The sequence below is a fragment of the Micromys minutus genome, assembly GCF_963924665.1.
Source record: "Micromys minutus genome assembly, chromosome: 8".
Taxonomy (NCBI): Eukaryota; Metazoa; Chordata; class Mammalia; order Rodentia; family Muridae; genus Micromys; species Micromys minutus.
This window is the reverse complement of record NC_137977.1, coordinates 39,576,520-39,596,211: the sequence shown is the minus strand read 5'-3', so window position 1 is coordinate 39,596,211 and position 19,692 is coordinate 39,576,520. Positions and strand designations below refer to the sequence as shown.

The 19,692-nt window shown below is 42.7% G+C and overlaps 1 protein-coding gene across 1 annotated transcript in view; it reads right to left on the bottom strand.

Moving 5' to 3' along the window:
* Window positions 1-1,034: 1,034 nt before the first annotated feature.
* Window positions 1,035-19,692, bottom strand: part of PRDM6 (PR/SET domain 6) — a gene marked incomplete at both ends in the record, with an annotated part of 99,929 nt that continues 81,271 nt past the window's right edge. Inside the window, 3 exons of the mRNA XM_080920002.1 lie at window positions 1,035-1,149; window positions 7,989-8,165; window positions 16,989-17,331. Coding sequence (XP_080776128.1) covers window positions 1,035-1,149; window positions 7,989-8,165; window positions 16,989-17,331 — 635 coding nt within the window. The remainder of the gene's footprint in view (window positions 1,150-7,988; window positions 8,166-16,988; window positions 17,332-19,692) is intronic.

The window sequence follows — 19,692 nt, the reverse complement described above, 5'->3', positions numbered from 1 at the left end:
ACCTTGTCACAGTGTTTTCCTGTCTGGCTGATTCTCCTCATTTCTTTGGCAATAATTCTGCCACACTTAGCAGGGAGTGAAGGAGCCTCCATGGCTTCCCTGTGTGAGGAAGATGCCATTGCCCAGACTAAATTTGCCAGTGAGCCTGGACACGATTACTCACACATCCAACCCTTGCCCAGAAACGACGACCACAGAATCACTCGAAGCCTAACACCTTAGATTCAGCCTCAGACCAAAGAACTTTATTTCTGTTTTCATTTTTCTTAAGCTAAAATGGCATTGAAACCAACATTTTATCAACTAGCTGCTTCGGAACAATATATTGTATTCTGAAGCTCCTTACACTTTAAATGTGTCTGAAATCCGGACAGGACAAAGCAAGTCCTCCAGGTTCATCCTTTCAGTTTGCATCTGAAACCACTGTCTTCCTTTTTGAGCGTCAGTTCCAGGCTGTGGGGTGGGAGGAGCCACAGGAAAGTGCATCAGGAGTGAAACTAGGGAACTGGGCTGCCTCTGAGGCTGCAGGCGCCTCCGCTTTAGCCAGGTCCTTGCTTGGGCCTCAGCCTTCCTTGCTGGAGTAACCAGCATCGAACGAGCCAGGCCTAGACAGGAAGGAGGCCATAGTGCGGGTCCCCTTGAAACATGCTACTAGAAAAAAAAAGGTGCAAGGCCCTGTGCGTTCTTACTCACAACTGTGGGCAGAGGAATCCTCCCTTTGGTATTAAATAACAGTCTTTAAAAAGCTTTTTAGAAATAAAGCAAACACATGGTTGGGACTGGAAAACACTAGCCATCCCAGGTGAGCTGTCCACGGAAATCTGTCTCATCCCTAGTCATAAATAAATAATCTCTTGCCTCGTCTGACTTCCACGCCAGGATCAATATCTCTTAACATCTTACTTATTTTATTACTGCTTTTGGTTTTCTGGGACTGATTGAAAGTTGTTCAGAGGAAATCTTTGGTTTTGCTTAAGTGTCCGTGACATTTAATCATGACTTTCCTTGCTGTTTAATTCCGGCCAGTCAATCAGTTAATCCACTTCGATTGATTCCGGGCTCTCGGTTATCGGCTTGCACTCATTGGGCATGCGCTGGTGTCGACTCAGCTGCGTAGCCTGGGTGAAGCTTCTCTCGCACCTCTCGCACCTGGTGGAGGCAAGAGAGAAAATTGAGACCAGGGTGCGGGGCGTCGGGGTGAGAGGCTTCCTCTCATCCTGACTAATCAGAACAGACACTCCAAAGCGGCTTCAGATTTTACTGGCTCAAGAGGTTTAATTGGTGGCTCCTTCCAAGGCCCGGATGCCTGGGACGGGACAAAGCCTGTCTGATGTGGAACAGAGGGACCTGTCAATAGGCCGGGGGAAGGTGATTTCTCCAGAGAGCCCTGTCCTGCTGCACCTCTGATCACTGTCAGTTCAAATAGATAAAGAACAAAAAGAGAGTTTTAGGAGTGAAGCCATCAAAGCAGCAGCCTGTCTGCAGTTTTCTGCTCCGTAACCCCACAGAGAAATTGATGACAGATAGAATTTCACCTGCTGCTAATTTAAAACCCACAATTCTACTCCCCCTCAGCGACAACAGCCAGAAAGCTAATCATCGCAAAATTTGGAAACTCGTGGAAGCAATGCCCTTGGTTTCAAGGACTATGGGGGTGGAGAGTAGAAGATGAAGCTGGGGGTGGGAGTGGGGGGAAAGGAGTGAGGTGGGAGAATTAGGTATTGGTGGCTGATTATTATTATTATTATTATTATTATTATTATTATTACTAACACTGATTATAATGTCACAGCCCAAGCAAATTTAGGGTTAAAATAATTTCTAAGACTAGAGTTTGTTTTGGTGAGAATAGGATGCCTCATTGAAACTGGCAATCATGGTGCTGAGGTGGTTGAAGGGGCTCAACCCTATAGGAAGTACAGTATACGGTGTACATGTGGGCCCAGGTATCTGAAAGGAGAAAGCAGGTATTGTACTCTAAGTGTCTCTCCTTTGCACAAAGACTGTAATCCAGGGAACCTGGGTCAACTCTTGTCTTCCACAAAGCCCACCCTCTAGCGTCCAAGCTACTTAATCTACTAAAATTATAACATGCACACACAATCCAATGTTTCTGTGGTTACCATGCCTAACTATGTGCATCCACACTCGTGCATGAACAAACACACACACACACACACACACATACACACACACACACACACACACACACACACACACAGACACACACACCATGGCAGCAACATAGATTATACAGTGACTCCCCTTCACCATCTTACTTGTCTGGGCTACCTGAAGCAAGATCAGACTGGACAGCCACACTGGCTATCCCTTTTCTATTACTTCCTCAAGCCTTTGAGAGAAAAGGCACTCAAGAGGAGCTACAACAACTTTCTTCCAAAACCTACTGGCTCTCAGAAACCTACACTGTGGGAACATGGGCACAGGCAACCTGGAGAAAGCTTACTGGCCTGCCACAGATAAGGAAGCCACGCATCCCATCCTCTGGGGAGCATTCCTGTTTCTCTCCTCCTTAGCAAATCCTGTACAGAATTAGCTAGAGAAATAGACCACATCCATCCAGTGTAGAGATTCTCATCTGATTGCCAGGAGGCTGGAGTTTGGCTACATGAATTACGGCAGTGGTTCTCAACCTTCCTAATGCTGTGACCCTTTAATACAGGTCCTCCTATTGTATAGTGACCGCCAACCGTACAATTATCAGTGCTACTATATCTATAATATAGTATAATTCTATATTCATATCCGTAATTCTGCTACTGTTAAGAACCATGATGTAAATGGTTTTTGGAGATAGAGATTTGCCAAAGGGTCGCAGCCCACAGGTTGAGAACCTCACTTTAAAGTTTCCAGGCACCCGTGCCAGCTGAGTGTCTCAGGATGAACAAGTTGTGTTTCTTTGATTGTCTTTCAGGGAATATTTTTAGCAGCCTGCTCCACTGTTAAAAACTGCACAGTGATCTTGACAAATGTATAATGTCAGCTTTAATGTATCAGACCTATCAGCTCAATGAAAATAACTCAGAAGTATTGATCACCTAATGATTTTTGGTGTATTCATTAACGTCCACGGGCAGCTCATCCCCTCTCCAGAGCTCCTTCGGTGCTGATGACACGCTAGCGAACTGCTGATTGTTTATTAGAAAACTGATTAGTTACTGGATTAGTGTGTTAAAATATACTACCTTTCACTACTTGGCAAACTTTCAAATTATTATATTTCTTTTTTTAATTTTGAAGCTGTAGAATCAATCTGAAGGAGAGCAAAAGCAGTTTGAACAACTGTGAAGAAGAATGACAATCACCTGGCCGTGCCTTCGCCCTTCTCGTGCTATGTGTGTGTGAGAATGTCAAGAATTCACGCACAGGCAGCCAGCCTTTACATAAGGCTGAACTCTCTGTCTCTACTCGGTGCTCAAATGTCCATGCAGGATGAAGACAGCCAGAGAAGAGTCACATTCTTCTCCAGGGTTTGCTTAAACAGCTCCGTGAGATTTCTGTGCACAGAGCCATCTGTTATAAACATCAACAAATTCTCCCAATCTATGGGGTTCAAAAGAAGACCACTCCTTCGCAGGCAAAGATCCTGTCTAGTCACCAAACAGAAGAAACATGTGGATGAGAAGGAATTATTTGAATTTAGACCCTACTCTGGGGAATGCCCTCTCCTTGGGAAATATGGAATATTAGACATAATATGTTTGGGAATAAGGATTTAAATATTTGGGGAATTAAAGACATAACTATAATAATATCTTTAAAAAAATAAGACTGGAGTTTCAGTTCTATATCCACTGTCCTAAACTTTAGATGAGAAATCTCTATAAATTATTCTCACAGCTTCCTGTAACTCACGAGAAAGACCTACTCCATCAAGTACCTTGGTTCTGGGAGGTCAGAGGAGGGCTTCAGCTGAGCTGCCACTTAACCCTGAATTGCAATCTTGTGCCTTCCCTTGGCACGGGCACTGATGTCACAGCCTTGAAGGGAACATCACGGACACATACATGTGGGAAGTCTTCCAAACGCTTCAGCAAACAGAAAGTCCCCAACTTCCTACAGGTATGAGAGTCTGAATTAGCCTTGATTTCCCTTTTCAGTTTGACATCCTTCTTTTGTTACTGTGACGGGTTGATTGGACCATCTGAATCGAAACATCACAAGATGATGTAAAGTTCTAGTACACAGAAAACCTGCAAGCATCTCTCTGCACATCTGCTGTGTGCCATAGAAATATTTGAACTGGACCGAACTACCCAGGACTTTGTACATGGTAAATAAATGCTTAATGTGTATTTTTAGAGTTGTTTTGATTTTTGTCTCTGTCTTGCCTAAATAGTGGATGTACTTTAGAATTCTATTTTGTTTCTTCTTTCTTTTTTTCTGAGAAATACTCCCTTTACTGAAGGCAAAAGCACCATGGTGAGTATTTTTTTCTTGCTTCTAAAAACAGTGGAGTCTCCTAGGGCAAGTCTTGGCCTGCTTGTGCAGCTTCTAATATATCCTCTACTCCAAACCTTAGGAGAGCTCATTTAGCACAAGAGTGGGAGAAATGAGTCCTCAGTGACAGCCCTCCAACACCTCCACCTCTTCCTGCGGTACAGTTCTAGCCATTATGTGAAATGATCTTTTGTTCCTTGTGTCCAAGACTTTAGTCTCACATAGAAAACTAAAAGCCAAAGCCTTGAACCCAGTCCTTAGTTTGTTTGTTTTCTTTAACTTGGAAATCTCAAGTCATCAGCCTAGGTTAGCTCTAGATAGGTTCAAGATCTACCTAGAATGTAGGACGTAGGTTATTCTGGGGAGGTTCCAGGTAATCAGATGTGAGGCACAGCCTGCAAGAATCCTTTCCACTACCACTTGTCTGGCTACCCTAGGGAGGCCAGCAGTTTCCACGTCCTTCCAGTTAAGTTCTGAACAGCAGAGCTAAGGACAATGAAATGACTTTTCTTAACCAGCAGACTTGGTCTCTGCTTATCCTGGAGATGCTGAGAAGACCTCTCGGATCAAGGGGACAAATTGGGGATGAAGCCACTGGGTCATCTATGTGGAAGTTGTCTTGGGCTTACAGTTTAGGTTTGTGTGTCTTTACAAGATTCTTTCCAGCCTCTGCAATGTTGTTTAAGCCAATGCCCATTAGTTGAAGTAGTAAAATTAACTGTGGTGGTGAAACCATTTTTATTGACTAATCTGCAACAAAAAGTTTTTTTTTTAAATGTTTGTTTTATAAGCTCGTAAAAGATATCTTCATAATATTTACAAAGGTCCATGGGTTGGATATCCATGGGCTGGGTTAGAAGATTCTCAGACCCCTCTGCAGTACTCCAAGCCTGAAAGATCTTGTATACACTGAAGGATTTAGCTTTCCATTTCCTAGACGATGTTTAAATCTTGGGCTTTCAAAGTAAAGCATGCACTCAGATCTCCTCTGGGCACATATATTTGATCATTTTAAATGCCCAAAATACGATAACATATGGTCATTTTGCCAAAAGCAAGAAGAGCCCAGACTAAAGCAGCCAGACAGTATGCTATCCCACAACCTGGCTGCATCGTGATCTTTTGTTCAGTTGTTATTCCCAGATCGAAAGCAGGCAGGAACAAAAGGACAATACTGTTGGAACGGAGGAGAAAGGCAATTACTAAGGCACTTCAAATATTACTCTGACGAATTAAAATTAAGTTAAGATGGCAACTCTATTGGAAACATGACAAAAACAGGATGTTAAAGAAAAAAATTGAGTGGAGTCAACGAGGTTACACATAAGTAACACCTTAACATTAACAGAAATCTATTTCCCATCCTGACCCTCAAACCGCTTCAATTAATTACTAAAATCTATTTACACTGCAACAAGATCAAAATCAATCTGATTCCTGGCACTGAATCCATTCAGCTACCCTTTCTAATATAAGAGAGCAGTCAGTCCTCAGTCCTCCCAAATTCTCTCGAAGTGACCCAGTTACCTCCTACCTCTAGAACAGCTGAAAAGCCAGAATCTGTGACCCCTTGACAATCAGGCCTGATGCTACATCCACTGGGAAGGCCACAAACACCCAAGGCAGTAAGATAGGGACAAGCCAACTGCCCCTCTCTGGATTAGGGAAATGTGACGTCTTTGGACTATTGCATCTTCCAGGGACAGAGTTTGGTTGGTATGTTTGATTTGTTTATTTTTTAGGCACCATCCTGTCCCACTTAGCCAGAGACTTTATGTAGTAAGCAAGTACACAGACAAAAACCATCCCTGATTTTTACTATTAGCAAATTAAACTGTTAAGGAACACAGTTGACAGTGATGGAGTAGCTGGAAAAGATGGTTCAGCAGGTAAAGGCACTTGCCACCAAGCTTGACAACCTGAGCTTAATCCTCAGGACCCACATGGTAAAATGAGTGAACCAGCACACACACCATGACACAGATATGCCCACATACATGCAAACGCACACAAAAATAATTAATCAATTAATTAATACTTTTTTAAAAGGATGATAGATGCAGGTAAAAGACAACAGGCTTTTATGAACCCCTCACTTGGTTGACAGACCAGTGAGGCAGGCAGACACCCGTGATAGGACCAACAGTGTGCTCTTACCAATGAGCTCTACCGGGCCTCAACTGAGTGCAGAATGAGAAACTTCTTGACTGAGGCCAAGCAAGTTTTGTCTCCTACTGCCCAAATCACTTCCTGTCCTGGTTGAACTTATTGTACAGAAGGTAAATATGGCTGGCCATCTGCATTTTTAAATTTCCTTTCTCAAGTAGAAAAAGCAAGTACAGAAAACGAGTAGAAATGTAACAGCGCTAAGAGAAAAGAGTTCATTGGTCCAACTATTCTGAGACCACCAGCCTACTATGTGGTTTGAACTCCAGGAAATAACCTCTTCTCCCTTAAATGCCTAGCACACTTCTTATGATCCTTTAGTACACATGTTAAACACTGTATCCCATACAGATCTGATGATTCCATTTCCCTGATACTCCTCAACATTGTATATACACATCTTGTTATACTTTTCATCCCATGTTATAATATTGATTGATTGATTGGTTGGGCTTCCCCTTAGAGTGTGAGGTCTTCAAAGTATAGATGGAAAGGGGCAGAGTCCCATTCACCTTTGTATCTCTTGTGCCTAGCAGAATGACCAATGGAAAAGTCGGCAATTATTTTGATTATATAAACACATGGATGGATGGATGGATGGATGGATGGATGGATGGATGGATGATAGATAGATAGATGGATGGGTGATGGATAGATGGATGGATGCATGGATGGATGGATGGATGGATGGATGATAGATGGGCCATTTTACATAGTTCAAATGTCTGCTGCTTTGTTGAAAGGATTCTATGTTGAAACACAATCTTGCTCAAATGCCTTTACCCACATTCGCTGAATACCAAAAACATCAATATGCCCTTTGTTTATGTTGTAATTTTCACCAATCTGATGATTTTAAGCTCTATAGTTTATGCTAAAGAGCTACAAACTATCTGCTATAATAGGTTCGCACTCTAATAAATGACGAGAAACGGCCATTAGTTTCCTGAAGGGTTCACATTCTCCAAGAGGATTCTTTAAGCATCCTAAAGGATGACCACTCTCCTCATGGTTACGGGAGCCTGCTGATGGCCATGAGTTCTAGAAGTCAGATGTATAGACCCACAGGCTCTGGAAAGACTACTAAAGCTAGTTTGCTCATGCCTTCTTACTTTATGATGAAAAAAGAGGCTCCAGAGGATACCTCATGTCTGAAATTACAAACCGTGAGCCAGGACCAGTGTAGCTTTCCTTAGTTCATTTCCAAATGTCAGCTGAGAAACCCAGGAGAACCTCTTATAGCGAGCCCATAAACCAACATGGCAAGTAGCCTTCCCTACCAGCCAGGCTGAGCTGGGCAAGCGTTTGCCAGCTTCCAAGAAGGGTAAGAAAAAGAAGGTGGACAGCTGGCCACTACTTACTTGAAGGGCTTTTCTCCGGTGTGGGTCCGGATGTGGTTGTTGAGGGTGGTGGCCCCAGCAAAGGCACGGCCACAGTAGCCACACTTGAAAGGCCGGTCACTGGAGTGAGTGACTACGTGGTTCCTCAGTTCTGAAGGCTGGGAAAAGGACTGCGAACAGTGACCACACTGGTACGGTCTGAAACAAATAGAGAGCGACTGGTCATGGCTTCCTAACTCAGGCAGCACCGTGGGGAAAGAGGCTGTGACGCTGGTGACATGCAGTACTCTTTAAAGACAGGCTTGGAGCGCCAGCTGATGAGCTCTGCTACCTGTTGTCACAGGAACAAAATTCATAGAGCTGCTGAGGCACATCACCTCACCGACAAGCATGCCCTTCCTGTATTAATCATACTCTCTCAAGAACAGCTATTATATGGTCTTGATCTCCCCACTGGCAAAAACGGGTGTATTTCTGTAAGCTTTGCAGACGTAAGCACGGGATTAATTATGCCAAAAAAGTACAAAAGAAAATACATAATTGTCTTTTATGGTTCCCCAGTATCCTTTACATTTCAAAGTAAACGATCAATTATCTACTTTAATCTTTACAGTAATCCTCTGAGTGAGGCAGGGGAAGCAGTTGCTATATCATAGTTTTGGCACAGACAACTGAGGACAAAATGTCCTCAAAGGATATAAGCCATCGATGCCAAGGTCATCATAGGATGTTTGAACCTTATTCCAAGTGTCAGGGAAATAAGTGGGCAAGCGGCCAAGCTGTATGCACACTTTAATAAATATTAAGCTGCCTTAGGGTCTGCCCAAGATGAACCCAAACATGTACCAGATGTGTGTCTCTCTTTAAAAAAGAAATCCTGACTTCTCACCCACCCTGAGTTTTTATCTCCTGAGTCCTGTTTTCCTCCTCCTTCTGTTTGAATGTGTAAGTTGAGTGTCTGCATGTATGCACCTGCCCACGTGTGTGCACCTGCTGCCGGAAGAGGGTGATCTCCTGGCACTGGCACAGGTGGTTGGAAGATGCAGTGTGGGTCCTGGGAGCCAAACATAGGTCGTCTGCAAAAGCAGCAAGTGCTCTTAACCACCGAGCCACCCCTCCAGCTCCCTGAGTCTTTTTCTTGAATCTCACCTCCCCCTGCTGAGTCTGTTTTCAAGGAATGATTTATGACAGCAAGAAATGACAAGTGTCACTGTGTTTGCAGGGAGGTGACCGTGATGCAAATTCCAGTGGGAGGAAGCTGTGACAAATACCTGATAATTAGCAAGATTATCAGAGCACACTCTTCCCAGCTTTCGAGAAGTAAATCAATTTCGAGTTTTCATAAAATAGATTAAAATTCTGTCTTCTCCCCAGAAGTTATTCTGCTTACTCAAGCAGAATCCAGTGAGTGATAGGAAACCTGAGGACTTGTCCCTATCCAACGCTATTTCAAACCATCCCTTGATAGGCCTCTAATTTGTTTATCAAATTATTTTTGTTCAAGAAATTAATACTCTGCCTTGAAGGATCTTCACTATACTTGCCAAGTCCCGGTTTTCAGCCCGGACGTTGGCTACATTTGGAAAGTAAAGTAGACTTAACTGCTCTGTCTTTAACAAATACAAAAGCGCCAATGACCAGACGCCACATTGAAGGGCTTGGGAGACAATGGTGACCGAGCATGTACAACAATTCAATTAAGTGCAAAATAAAGTGTACCCTCTCATTTGTCAACTGAAGTGCTTAATTGTGGCTACTTGCTTCACTGAACACAAATACTATTATTTTACTAGGCTTCAGCACACTGAGCACTGATTGTAGAATTTTTTAGCTTGATTAATAGTCCAGCGTTGGTCAATAACTCAATACTATACAATTTTAATTACTTACATTTAGAAATCTATCTAACTGCTCTCAAACAGGTTTCAAAGAAATACATAAGAGTCCTTGGAAAGGAGTTTATCAATCTTGACAAATTACACATGCATTTTATTATAATTATAAAATAATGCTTTGAAAGCCATTAAAATTGCCGACTGAGGAAAACATCCTCCTGGCGAATCTATTCTTGGCAGTAAATGTTGACCTTAAAAAGAGTTCTCAGAAAACAGTTCTCTGGGGATGAAATTTTTTACATGATATTGAGGATCATAAACAAAATAATGTATTAATATATGCTATATTCACTGACAATTGATTTTTCTAATAGTGAAGGGACCATTAACATTTATTAGCCTCTGGTTATCTATTTTTAATAGCTATCACTATAAACAATAAGCCACTAAATAAAACCAATTAATCTTTTCCCTTTTTTTTTCTAACTCTTCTGTCAAAAGTTGGGGTGATTTATTTCCTGCAGTCAAAAGTCAATCCATCCTTTTTATGCTAATGGTGACAGTAGCACAGACTCACAGAGATGTGAAAGGCTGATGCCGAATTCTGTCATCAAGGGAAAAGGGGCAAAACCTCAGAGCATCGTTTCTGCCTAGTTTCTGCCTAGGACCAGCCAGAGAACACTGGCTAGGGATTCTATAGAGCAGGCTTTAAAAGTTATCTCGCGCGCTCGAACACACACACACACACACACACACACACACACACACACACACACACCTATAGCCAGAGGCTATACTATCAATACCCTGGAACTGGAGTTACAGTCAGTTGTGAGCTATCAAATATGGGTTCTAGGAACCAAACTTGGGGACCTGTTGAAGATCAAGGACTTTCAACCACTGAACCATTTTACCAGTTACTATGGGACAATTTTTAAAACTCTGTAGAACACAGCTTGACAAAACAGACATGCCTGGAATAGAAGAGGTAAGGCTGCCTCAGCCTCAGGTTCTAGTCAGCTATGGGATGAGGGTAAGTTACTCAGCTTCCCTAAACTCTTGTCTTCACATATCCCATCTTTCTCCTGCTTTGGGAAAAATAGCCAATGCTCTCCAAGAGGCTTGTCAGTCACAGTATTTCCAGTGTGATACCACCTTGCATGATGACCACACCTAGCTCCCCACCCATGAGGCACTTTCACTCTCTCTCCCTGTCCCTGATCGCCAACCCCCATATACTGTAGATGGACAATGTTAGTGCTTTGGTCAAAACTTGAGAATGCTGAATAACAAGAAAATCTTGTATCAGAATACAGGTACAAAGCCTGCTTTAGTGAATTTCACAAAGTTATGGCCTTTCATTTTCAGGTACCAATTCTGAGCCCATCTGTTCTACACAACGAGTTCTAGGATATCCAAAAAAGGGCGGGGGTCAACATCTGGCATTACAGGCCCACTGATTTTGAGAGACTGATATAGATTTTAAATTCAAGATCTGCCTGTGCTACAGAGCAGGCTGGTCTGCTTAGTGAGACACCTGTCTTTAAAAACAAACAAACAAAAAAAAAACAGTTACAAGTTTGTTTGCTTTTTAACTGTAACTGGAGTTACAGTCAGTTGTGAACTATCCAATGTGGGTATTTGGAGTCCTCTCAAAGAACAAGAATTCTCAACCACTTCCTCAGCCACTGTGGCTGAGTATACCAATCAGTGGTAGGTGCACCTTTAGCATGAGCAAGGTCTTGTTCGATCCCTGATCCTTTCTGGAAGAGGGAGAGCAACCGATAAGATTATAGTTAAGGATTCGAATACACAGTTAGGAATACATTAAAAGCAGAAATGAGTGCGAAGGATGATTAGAAAGTATCTTGGGAAATTAGTTTCTTTTGGGACTGCTGGCCACAGGAGTTTAGAGTATAGGTACATATTTCTAGAGCACATCCTACGTCTCAAATAACAGCAGGAATTTCAGAACACCAAGTGAGGGGCTATTACCAACATTTCACTTACACTTTGTCTTGTGTGTGTGTGTGTGTGTGTGTGTGTGTGTGTGTGTGTGTGTGTGTGGAGGGGGTGCATGTGTATACATATGGTGTTGTTCCTCAAGAGCCACCCATCTTCTTTGAGACATAGACATCCTGACACTGTTCCCAAGACTCGCTGACTAGATGAGGCTGGTCTGTGGGTTCCGAGGATCTTTGAGTCTTTGCCTCCCCAGCACTAAGATATTAATGTGTGCCACCATGCCCAGCTTTTCACATGGGTAGTGGTGACATAACTCAGGTCCTTGTGTTTGCAAGCCTTTTCTTACACAAACCCCAGCACCACCTTTAATTTTCCAATGTCTGGCAGGAAGATAAGGTTAAAGTGATCAAACTTTTGAATAGGACCTATCTGAACCCAAAAATTGCATCTCACCAGAAAAGCATATATAGATAGATACCCATGGGGTGCTGTGCTCTACCGGGGCCAGGATCTTACATCATTGTAATTGGAAAGCATATTTCAAAAGCGCTCGGTTCTCTTAGCACATTGTATGCATACAGCCACACACCCCCCCATCGTTTTCAAAGCGAACCCAAAGGAGTAGCGTCTCACAGTGCACAGCTCTGTGGGGCTGGGTGGCTGCTTGGGATCTAAAACAGGAAAGTCAACAATGCGGACCATCTAAAGCTGCACAGCCTGGTTTGGGGCCACTAGCTACAAAGAGCAGCTGAGCATCTGAAAACAGACTAGTGTAACCAAGGAACTGAGTTTTTCCTTTGCTTCGTTTACAGTAACCAAGATTGAAGTAGCTTCCCGTGGCTAGTTGCAACGCAGGGAAACCCAAGCTTTTTGAAAAACTATAAAGCACTACGTCCACATTTACAAGATAACTCAGAAGCAGACAGTGTGGGTGGATTTACGGATCGTCACTGGTAGATGCTTAAGCAGAAAGAAAGCAGTGAGGCCATTCCGTTCGTCTCCTGACATTCTGTCACTGGTAGCTCCTCTGCCAAAGATTACGCCAGTGAAATGTGCAATTCATTTGCTCTGAGTCTGTAATTGGTTTGGTGTACATAGGAAAAGGCTGAAATGTTTAATAAAATTAAGTGTGGCTTGGTTTGAAATTATTAATCCTCCTTTGATTTTCCTTTTATAGCATGAAAACCTCCAGGATAAAAGTTGTTCACTTGGGGCTACACCCACCCTCTCCTTGCTCCCTGACAGGCAGCCCGAACACAAATCTTGCAAGACTTCAGAGGGGCCCTCCTTAAGTCACCCCTGGCTGTGTGGAGGAGGAGGTTACCTCAGTGTAAGAAGAGTCTCGAAAGTATTAGAAGTGCTCAACCCAAGAGTCCACAGAACACTGTAAAGGAGAAAGAAGATAACCTTTGCACTTTCATGACAAGGGGCAGAGAAGGCAAGAACAAGACACCTTTTAAGATACTAGATAGTGACCTCTAGGCTCCTCCTACCAGATAGCCTTTGAAACCCATTTTCCCATTAGCACTGTTCTTTCCAATTATAGTCAATGACACTTAAACACAATAGTGAACAGCTGATGGTATGCCTGGGGGCCGAAGGTGGACTTTCTTCCTTGTGGCACAAATGATCCAAGAAGGGGGGGGGCAGGGAAGTGGTATAAAATAAAGACAAATACTATATGTACATTTTCTGTGAAGACAAAAACATATAATAATCAACTGTGATCAAAAGCTTCGCTCATCAATTCCTGGAGTACCCTCTCTCTGGACCTTATTGAAAGTTTCTGCAGCAAAAACCCAGAAAGGAGATTATCTGCCTCCTTGTCCCAGCCAAATAAGTCAGGTTGCCTTGGCTCAGGGATTAAGTCTATATAGAAACACAAATGCTTACAAACTCTGTAGACAGAATCTCGATTGGTCAACATTCCAACAACTTCTTTTTGGGTCACCCAGAGAAGAGTTGGTAGCCTGAGAAAAAGATGGTCTAAGGATCTCTTGGCTTATTATCAACGGACCGAAATTGAGAGAGACAGAGACACAGAGACAGAAGAGACACACAGAAAGGGACAGAGAGACAGACAGAGACAGAGAAAGAAAAAGGATTCCATGGCTCTTGAACTGAGTCTGTTTATCTTCTGTTCTGATTCTTATTTCACCAAATCAAACTCGTTTTTCTCCTGCATTCCTTGTGTGTAAGTCAGAGATAAGAATGATGTCACACCACTGGGTATCCCTGGATCTCTCCCATATACTTCTGAATGGCACCTCACAGGGAATAGCACTCTTCTTGATGAAAATTCAAATGTCTGACGTTTTACAGCCAAATACTATGGAGACTGAAAATTTTTGATTTAGGGGTCTGTTCCAAATATAGACCTGATTACCTTCTGACTTTATCCTCTGGTCTCTCTTTCTAATGAGATTTTTTCCATGAACGAAGAAATAGTTTCTGTTAAACTATTGTACTGTTCAGTCCCCCCTCCTTATATGAAGGTCTCTAATTAACAGATCTAACCAATTAGAGATAGAAAACTACTAAACAACAACAGCAAACTATTAATGGGCCTGCGCAGAATATTTGTGGCCTTTTTCTTGTCAGTAGTTCTAAACAATAGAGAATAAAAATTACTCACATGGTATTCACAACTCTTTGGGGGTATTTTATAAGTCATTTAAAGATAACCTAAGGCATATGGGAGTAGACAAATTCCCCCCATTTTTGTAAGAAATTTGAGTGTAGACTCTTACATTTTTAGGATGTACAGGTATGAGGAATGTCTGGCTACGGATGGATAGGCACAGACTGTGAAACGCAAATACCCAACTAACTATGAAGCAAGTCACCGAAGAACATATCATGTTTAGTAGAGGTGTGCTTTCACAAACAGGACGGGCAAGCTTCCAACGTTAGCAGCCATCACCAACAACTGTCATGTCTGGATCACCTTTGTAGCACTCTCCTAGTTAGCCTTTCCTTGTGTGGTTAGGAATACTGGAGAAATATCCCTACCTCCAAACTTTCTGTCATAAAGAGCCCGTCTCACGTTCTCAGACAGAAAAGAGTTGGTTAAGTCATATAGGGCAAAACTAAATTACTCATCTAGAATAAGATTAAAAGAGCAAAGTGACTAGGCATCTCTATTTCCTCTTCAAAAATCTGAGATTAATGATGTAATTCAACTGTCTCGCCATTGTTACTAAGAAACACTGTATTGTATTACGTGCCTTTAAAGAGTCTGGTTTTCTTCAAGTCCTGATTCTTTAATTTATGAATGAGTGATGCCAAATACCTCCTGTGTCTTCACCAACAAAGCTTAGGGAAGAATCAGAAACCCACTCCCTAAGTAATATGATCTCACCCTGATCATTATCCTTGATCATAAACACCTATTACTTCAACTCATGAACCTATCAGAATCTAGTAGAGAAGGAGCTCACACCACTGAGGGTTTACCAAACACAGTAAATTTGCCTACAATCAACATTAACCTTAACAATCTCCCCTGGAGGTATTTTGTTCATGTAAGCTAATTGTTTAGATTAGATGTATTAAATTGTGGTGCTGCGTGTATTTTACAGGACAAACTTTAAAGAGACTTAAACATTGGCATGTGATTTTTCTGGGCATAACTTGGGTCAGACAAAACAGGCTGTTTTTAGTGTTCCTTTACCATAAAATATCTTCATTGTTTTTGAGTCCCATTGAAAATGAAATCATATGCCATGCAAAGATCCAGAAACTGTAACCTATTTTTAATTTTACTGTGCATGCTTGGTGACTATGACTACAATTTGCAAATACTACGCCCATACATCTGAGCTCAGTTTTTACAAGAAGATTTTGAAATGTGTCTTAAAATGATGTGTAAGCTATGTGCATCATGGGTCTACATATACATGACTGAAAAGTTTTAAGAAAAGCCTTTCAGGGAAAAAAAATCATGTTCCAACTTTTATATTTCACCTCCATAACACAAGTCCGTGGCTGCACACCTAGACACAGCTCCCTTAGCGCTAAGATAAAGTGTTTCCTTATTGATTCGTTACAGTAATGCTCTAGGCTAAGCAAGCAGTTTCTAGAATGGCACAGATAAAATGTGTGCAGATGCAGATATGTAGAAATATCCTGGAACTGAGATTAAAATGCATCCACCCCTCCTACACCGCTTTCCCGTGCCCTTCATGTGGACTTCCTAAGCATGCTGCTGTGTGCAACAGAGCTGAGAGGAGAGAGCTCAGGGGCTGTATTATGAGACAAAGGGCCTGGGACTTACTTCATTAAGGTTGATCAGTTGCAAAATTAAGAAAACAATTCAAGAATCTTGCTTCCAAATTTCTAATCCTAGCTCCAAAAGAAAAATTATTTTTGACTTTTATATTCAAAGTGGTCTTTTTTTTTCTAGGCTTTTCTTGGATGTTTTGGTTTTAATCAAGTTCTCATAGGACATGAAGGAGAGATAAAACACAAGGAGCCTTCCTATTGAATTAATTTGATCTTTGTCTTTTGTGCTCCCAGCTCTCAAGACTGTCAAATAAACCAGTTTTGATTCATAAATAATAGTTCCATTATATCTACTGGGCCACTCGTCAGAGTACCTGAAATTTTAATTCACTTGTTCAGCTAAATTTCATCCTCAGATCATGGCCATAAAATTCCTTATTGACAAACTTTCAAACCAACTTTGACTCTGAGGTATCTAGTCAACATTTTTCTTCTGTGTGGATATTAGTTTATTGAATAAACAGCATCTGTTTTCCTCCACATCACTAGCCGAGTGGGTATTTCCTTTTGACAGGTTTGCAGGATTTATGGGTTTGCATGCTCCAAAGAAAAATAGTACTAAGCAAAAAATTCCAATTCATTACCTCTTAGTACTTAATTAAGTTCATACTCACGGCACACTGGAGGTGAACCCTGAAACAGCCATGACAGCCGCCCGGCAGCCTGCTCTATTATCTTTGGAAGACAGAGGGGATTCTGATTATCCTGACCTCATTTTCCACCCCCGATATTCATAAATGTTCCTTCTCTTTTGCTCCCTTGTAAGTTGGCCGGAACTGTTTGGATCCCAAGAGCAGATGCCTCTCAGCACCTGTCTGTGCAGCCTTCACAAACAATGGAGGCACAGCTGACAGGAAACTTGGGTACCTTCCACCCTGCAGGCGAGCACCTCGGCTTTCCCCCAAGCTGCTCCAGGAAGGCAAGCCCTGGGTCTCACCTGTCCGGGTTCTGTGTGCACACATGCATCTGCAGGAGAATGCGCTGCGTGAAAGTCTTAAAGCACTGGCCACATTTCCAGAGGTGCCAGTCGCTGAACTCCGAGTGCAGCTGACTGGTAGAGGTTGGACTCGCAAGGACCCTCTGATTCTTCACGTTGATTTGGTTAAAGCCTGCCTCGATGGGCCCAGATTTATCCAAGAGGGAGAAATTCCTGCTGCAGGGAGTCTGTGGGAAAACCACGGAGCGCTGCTGGCCGGAGGGAGAAAGCTTGCTGCTTTTGTTGAAGGGCTGCAGGGCATCTTGTCGGCACATGGCTTCCATTACCGTGGAAGGGACGTTCACTAGAACAGTCAGAGTTCAAGAAGGTCAGTTTCACCAGCCCTTAAGTCAACACAATAACACATACTTCAAGACATCTCTATAAACAAACAAATGTTAAATTGTGTTTTGCTGGTCCCCACATTAGCATAACAAGATAATTTGAGGGGAAAAAATCAGGCTTATCACAAATTAATAACTCATCTAACGGCAGTTTACTAAGCAATTAGTATATGCTCAGGACTGTTGTTGTATGGCCTTTGCCAATGATGGCCCAAGACAGGGCAGTGCACTGCGTGCTGCTTAGAGACCTGCAGATGTGAGAGAGATAGGTGTGTGTGTGTGTGTGTGTGTGTGTGTGTGTGTGTGTGTGTGTATGGGGAAGTGGTGAATCCTACTGCTTTAGGTCGGAATGCCAAGGCCTCCCAGAACAGGACAGGTATTCACCATGGAGTGAATGAAGAGCTAAGAGGAGGATAGATACCTGAAGACAGGAGAAGCCTGGTAGTTTAATGAAGAGCAAGGGAGCTAGGCTGCCACAGCAGGTGTGGGACGCTGGCCATGTGGGGAATAGTGTTGGGGAGGGAGGGAAAAGACAAGCCTCAGAGTGCCTTAAATGCAGGTTTAGCATTATTTAAGGCCCAGAGAACAGGCACAGGCTGATTTTGAGTAGAGAAGGATAAAACTACTGAGATTTTGGTGGGGAGGGGGCTTGACTGACAGATGGGTAGAGGAAGGGGGCGGTAACAGCTAGGGTGCTTAAACCAGAGGCTTTGAAATTAGGAAGGCTCTCTTGACTCTGGTTTTCATTAATGACAGTGATCGTAGATGACCTATTCAACCCTTTGTGCCTTGTTTCTTCTCAGGTAAAATATGGACAAGTGGCAGCGATGCTTCTAAAGTGCTAGACACCTGTCGAGGTGACGGGGAGAACCTGGGTTCTACTGTTTCCTAGCATTGTGTCTGTAGGGAGAGCGGCAATGGCCAAACCCGTGACATAGTCCTCGGAAAACCACGAAGCGGTCACTCTAAGGACAGAATGACGTAAACGGAGTGATGTGGTACATCAACGGCTCTTAGGAAAGAGGTGAATGCCCAGTGGCAGTGGAGCTATGGGGGCCTCGTCTCCTCATCCTTCAGCATCCTGGTAGGAGCGAAGGTGTGATATCAGAGTCCATCACAGGGCCTGATGGCCAGAAGCAGCCACCATTCTTTTTGTTGTAGGAAGGGACAAGACTGGAATGAGGCAGATGATCCTTGCTGGTGGTAGAGAGAAGAAAGACCTAAATGATAAGGACTTTCTTATGGGAGAAACTTAAATACTTGAAGTTTATTGCATTTATTTTTAGTTTAGCTTAGTTTTGACAGGGAATCACTCGGTAGCCTAGGCTGGCCTCAGACTCTGCCTTGGCCTCTTGAGTACAAGGGTTTCCAGTGTGAGTCACCCACCACTCTCGGTTTCATTTGAAAATACCCTACTGTGTTAACAATATTTATTTAACTGGTCATTCTGTGGGTCTAAAAGTGATTAGAACATATGCAAAAAGCTTAAAGTTTTTTATAAGTAACTACTTTGTCCCATATATACATACATATGGGGCCATCTCAAGAGTCAAGGAGATTAAGCTGAGTAATGCTATATATGCCCCCAGGACTTTGGGGGCAGAGAAAAGAGTAGAGACAAAAGATCTCTGTGAGTTCTGGGCTAGTCTGATCTACAAAAAAAGTTCAAGGTCGGCCAGAGAAGCATGGTGAAAGACCTTATCAAAAAATATGCAGAATTTAAGATTGTGATTCACAAAAATATTGATTACCACAAGAAACAAAGCCATGCATGCTATAGCTACTTATGTGAGTGGCTTGACCACCAGCTCAGAGTGGTAGGAAGCAAACTGGAAGCTCTCTCATGCCTCACTACAACCACAGCTAAGCTCCATTCACTAGTGACCATTCTCTACTCTAAAAGACAACAGTACAGGTGAGGGAACCAGGAAGCTATGTAAGGAGACAGATGGATCACACATATGGGTACAGGGGTACTATTGTGTTACCCAAGGTTCTTCCGCCAGATCACGTGATCAAGATATCTAACCCAGGAAACAGACCTGCCTACTGTAACTAGAACATAGCTCATCTCATCCTGGGAGCAAAGACTCCAGAGCATCATTAGCTGGCCACTCGGCAGTAGCTTTACAGAGGAGAATTTTTAAAAATCAAATGAGTCTCTCAGAAGGGCCTGACTATATTGTTTAAAGTCCCCCCCCCCCAAGTGTTTCTGAACTGAAGTCAGGGCTGAGCTAAGCCAACTCACTGGCCTAAGCCAACCTTCCTTTCAAGTAGCAAAACAGTAGCCCAACAAGACCCAGCAACTTGCTCATCATTAG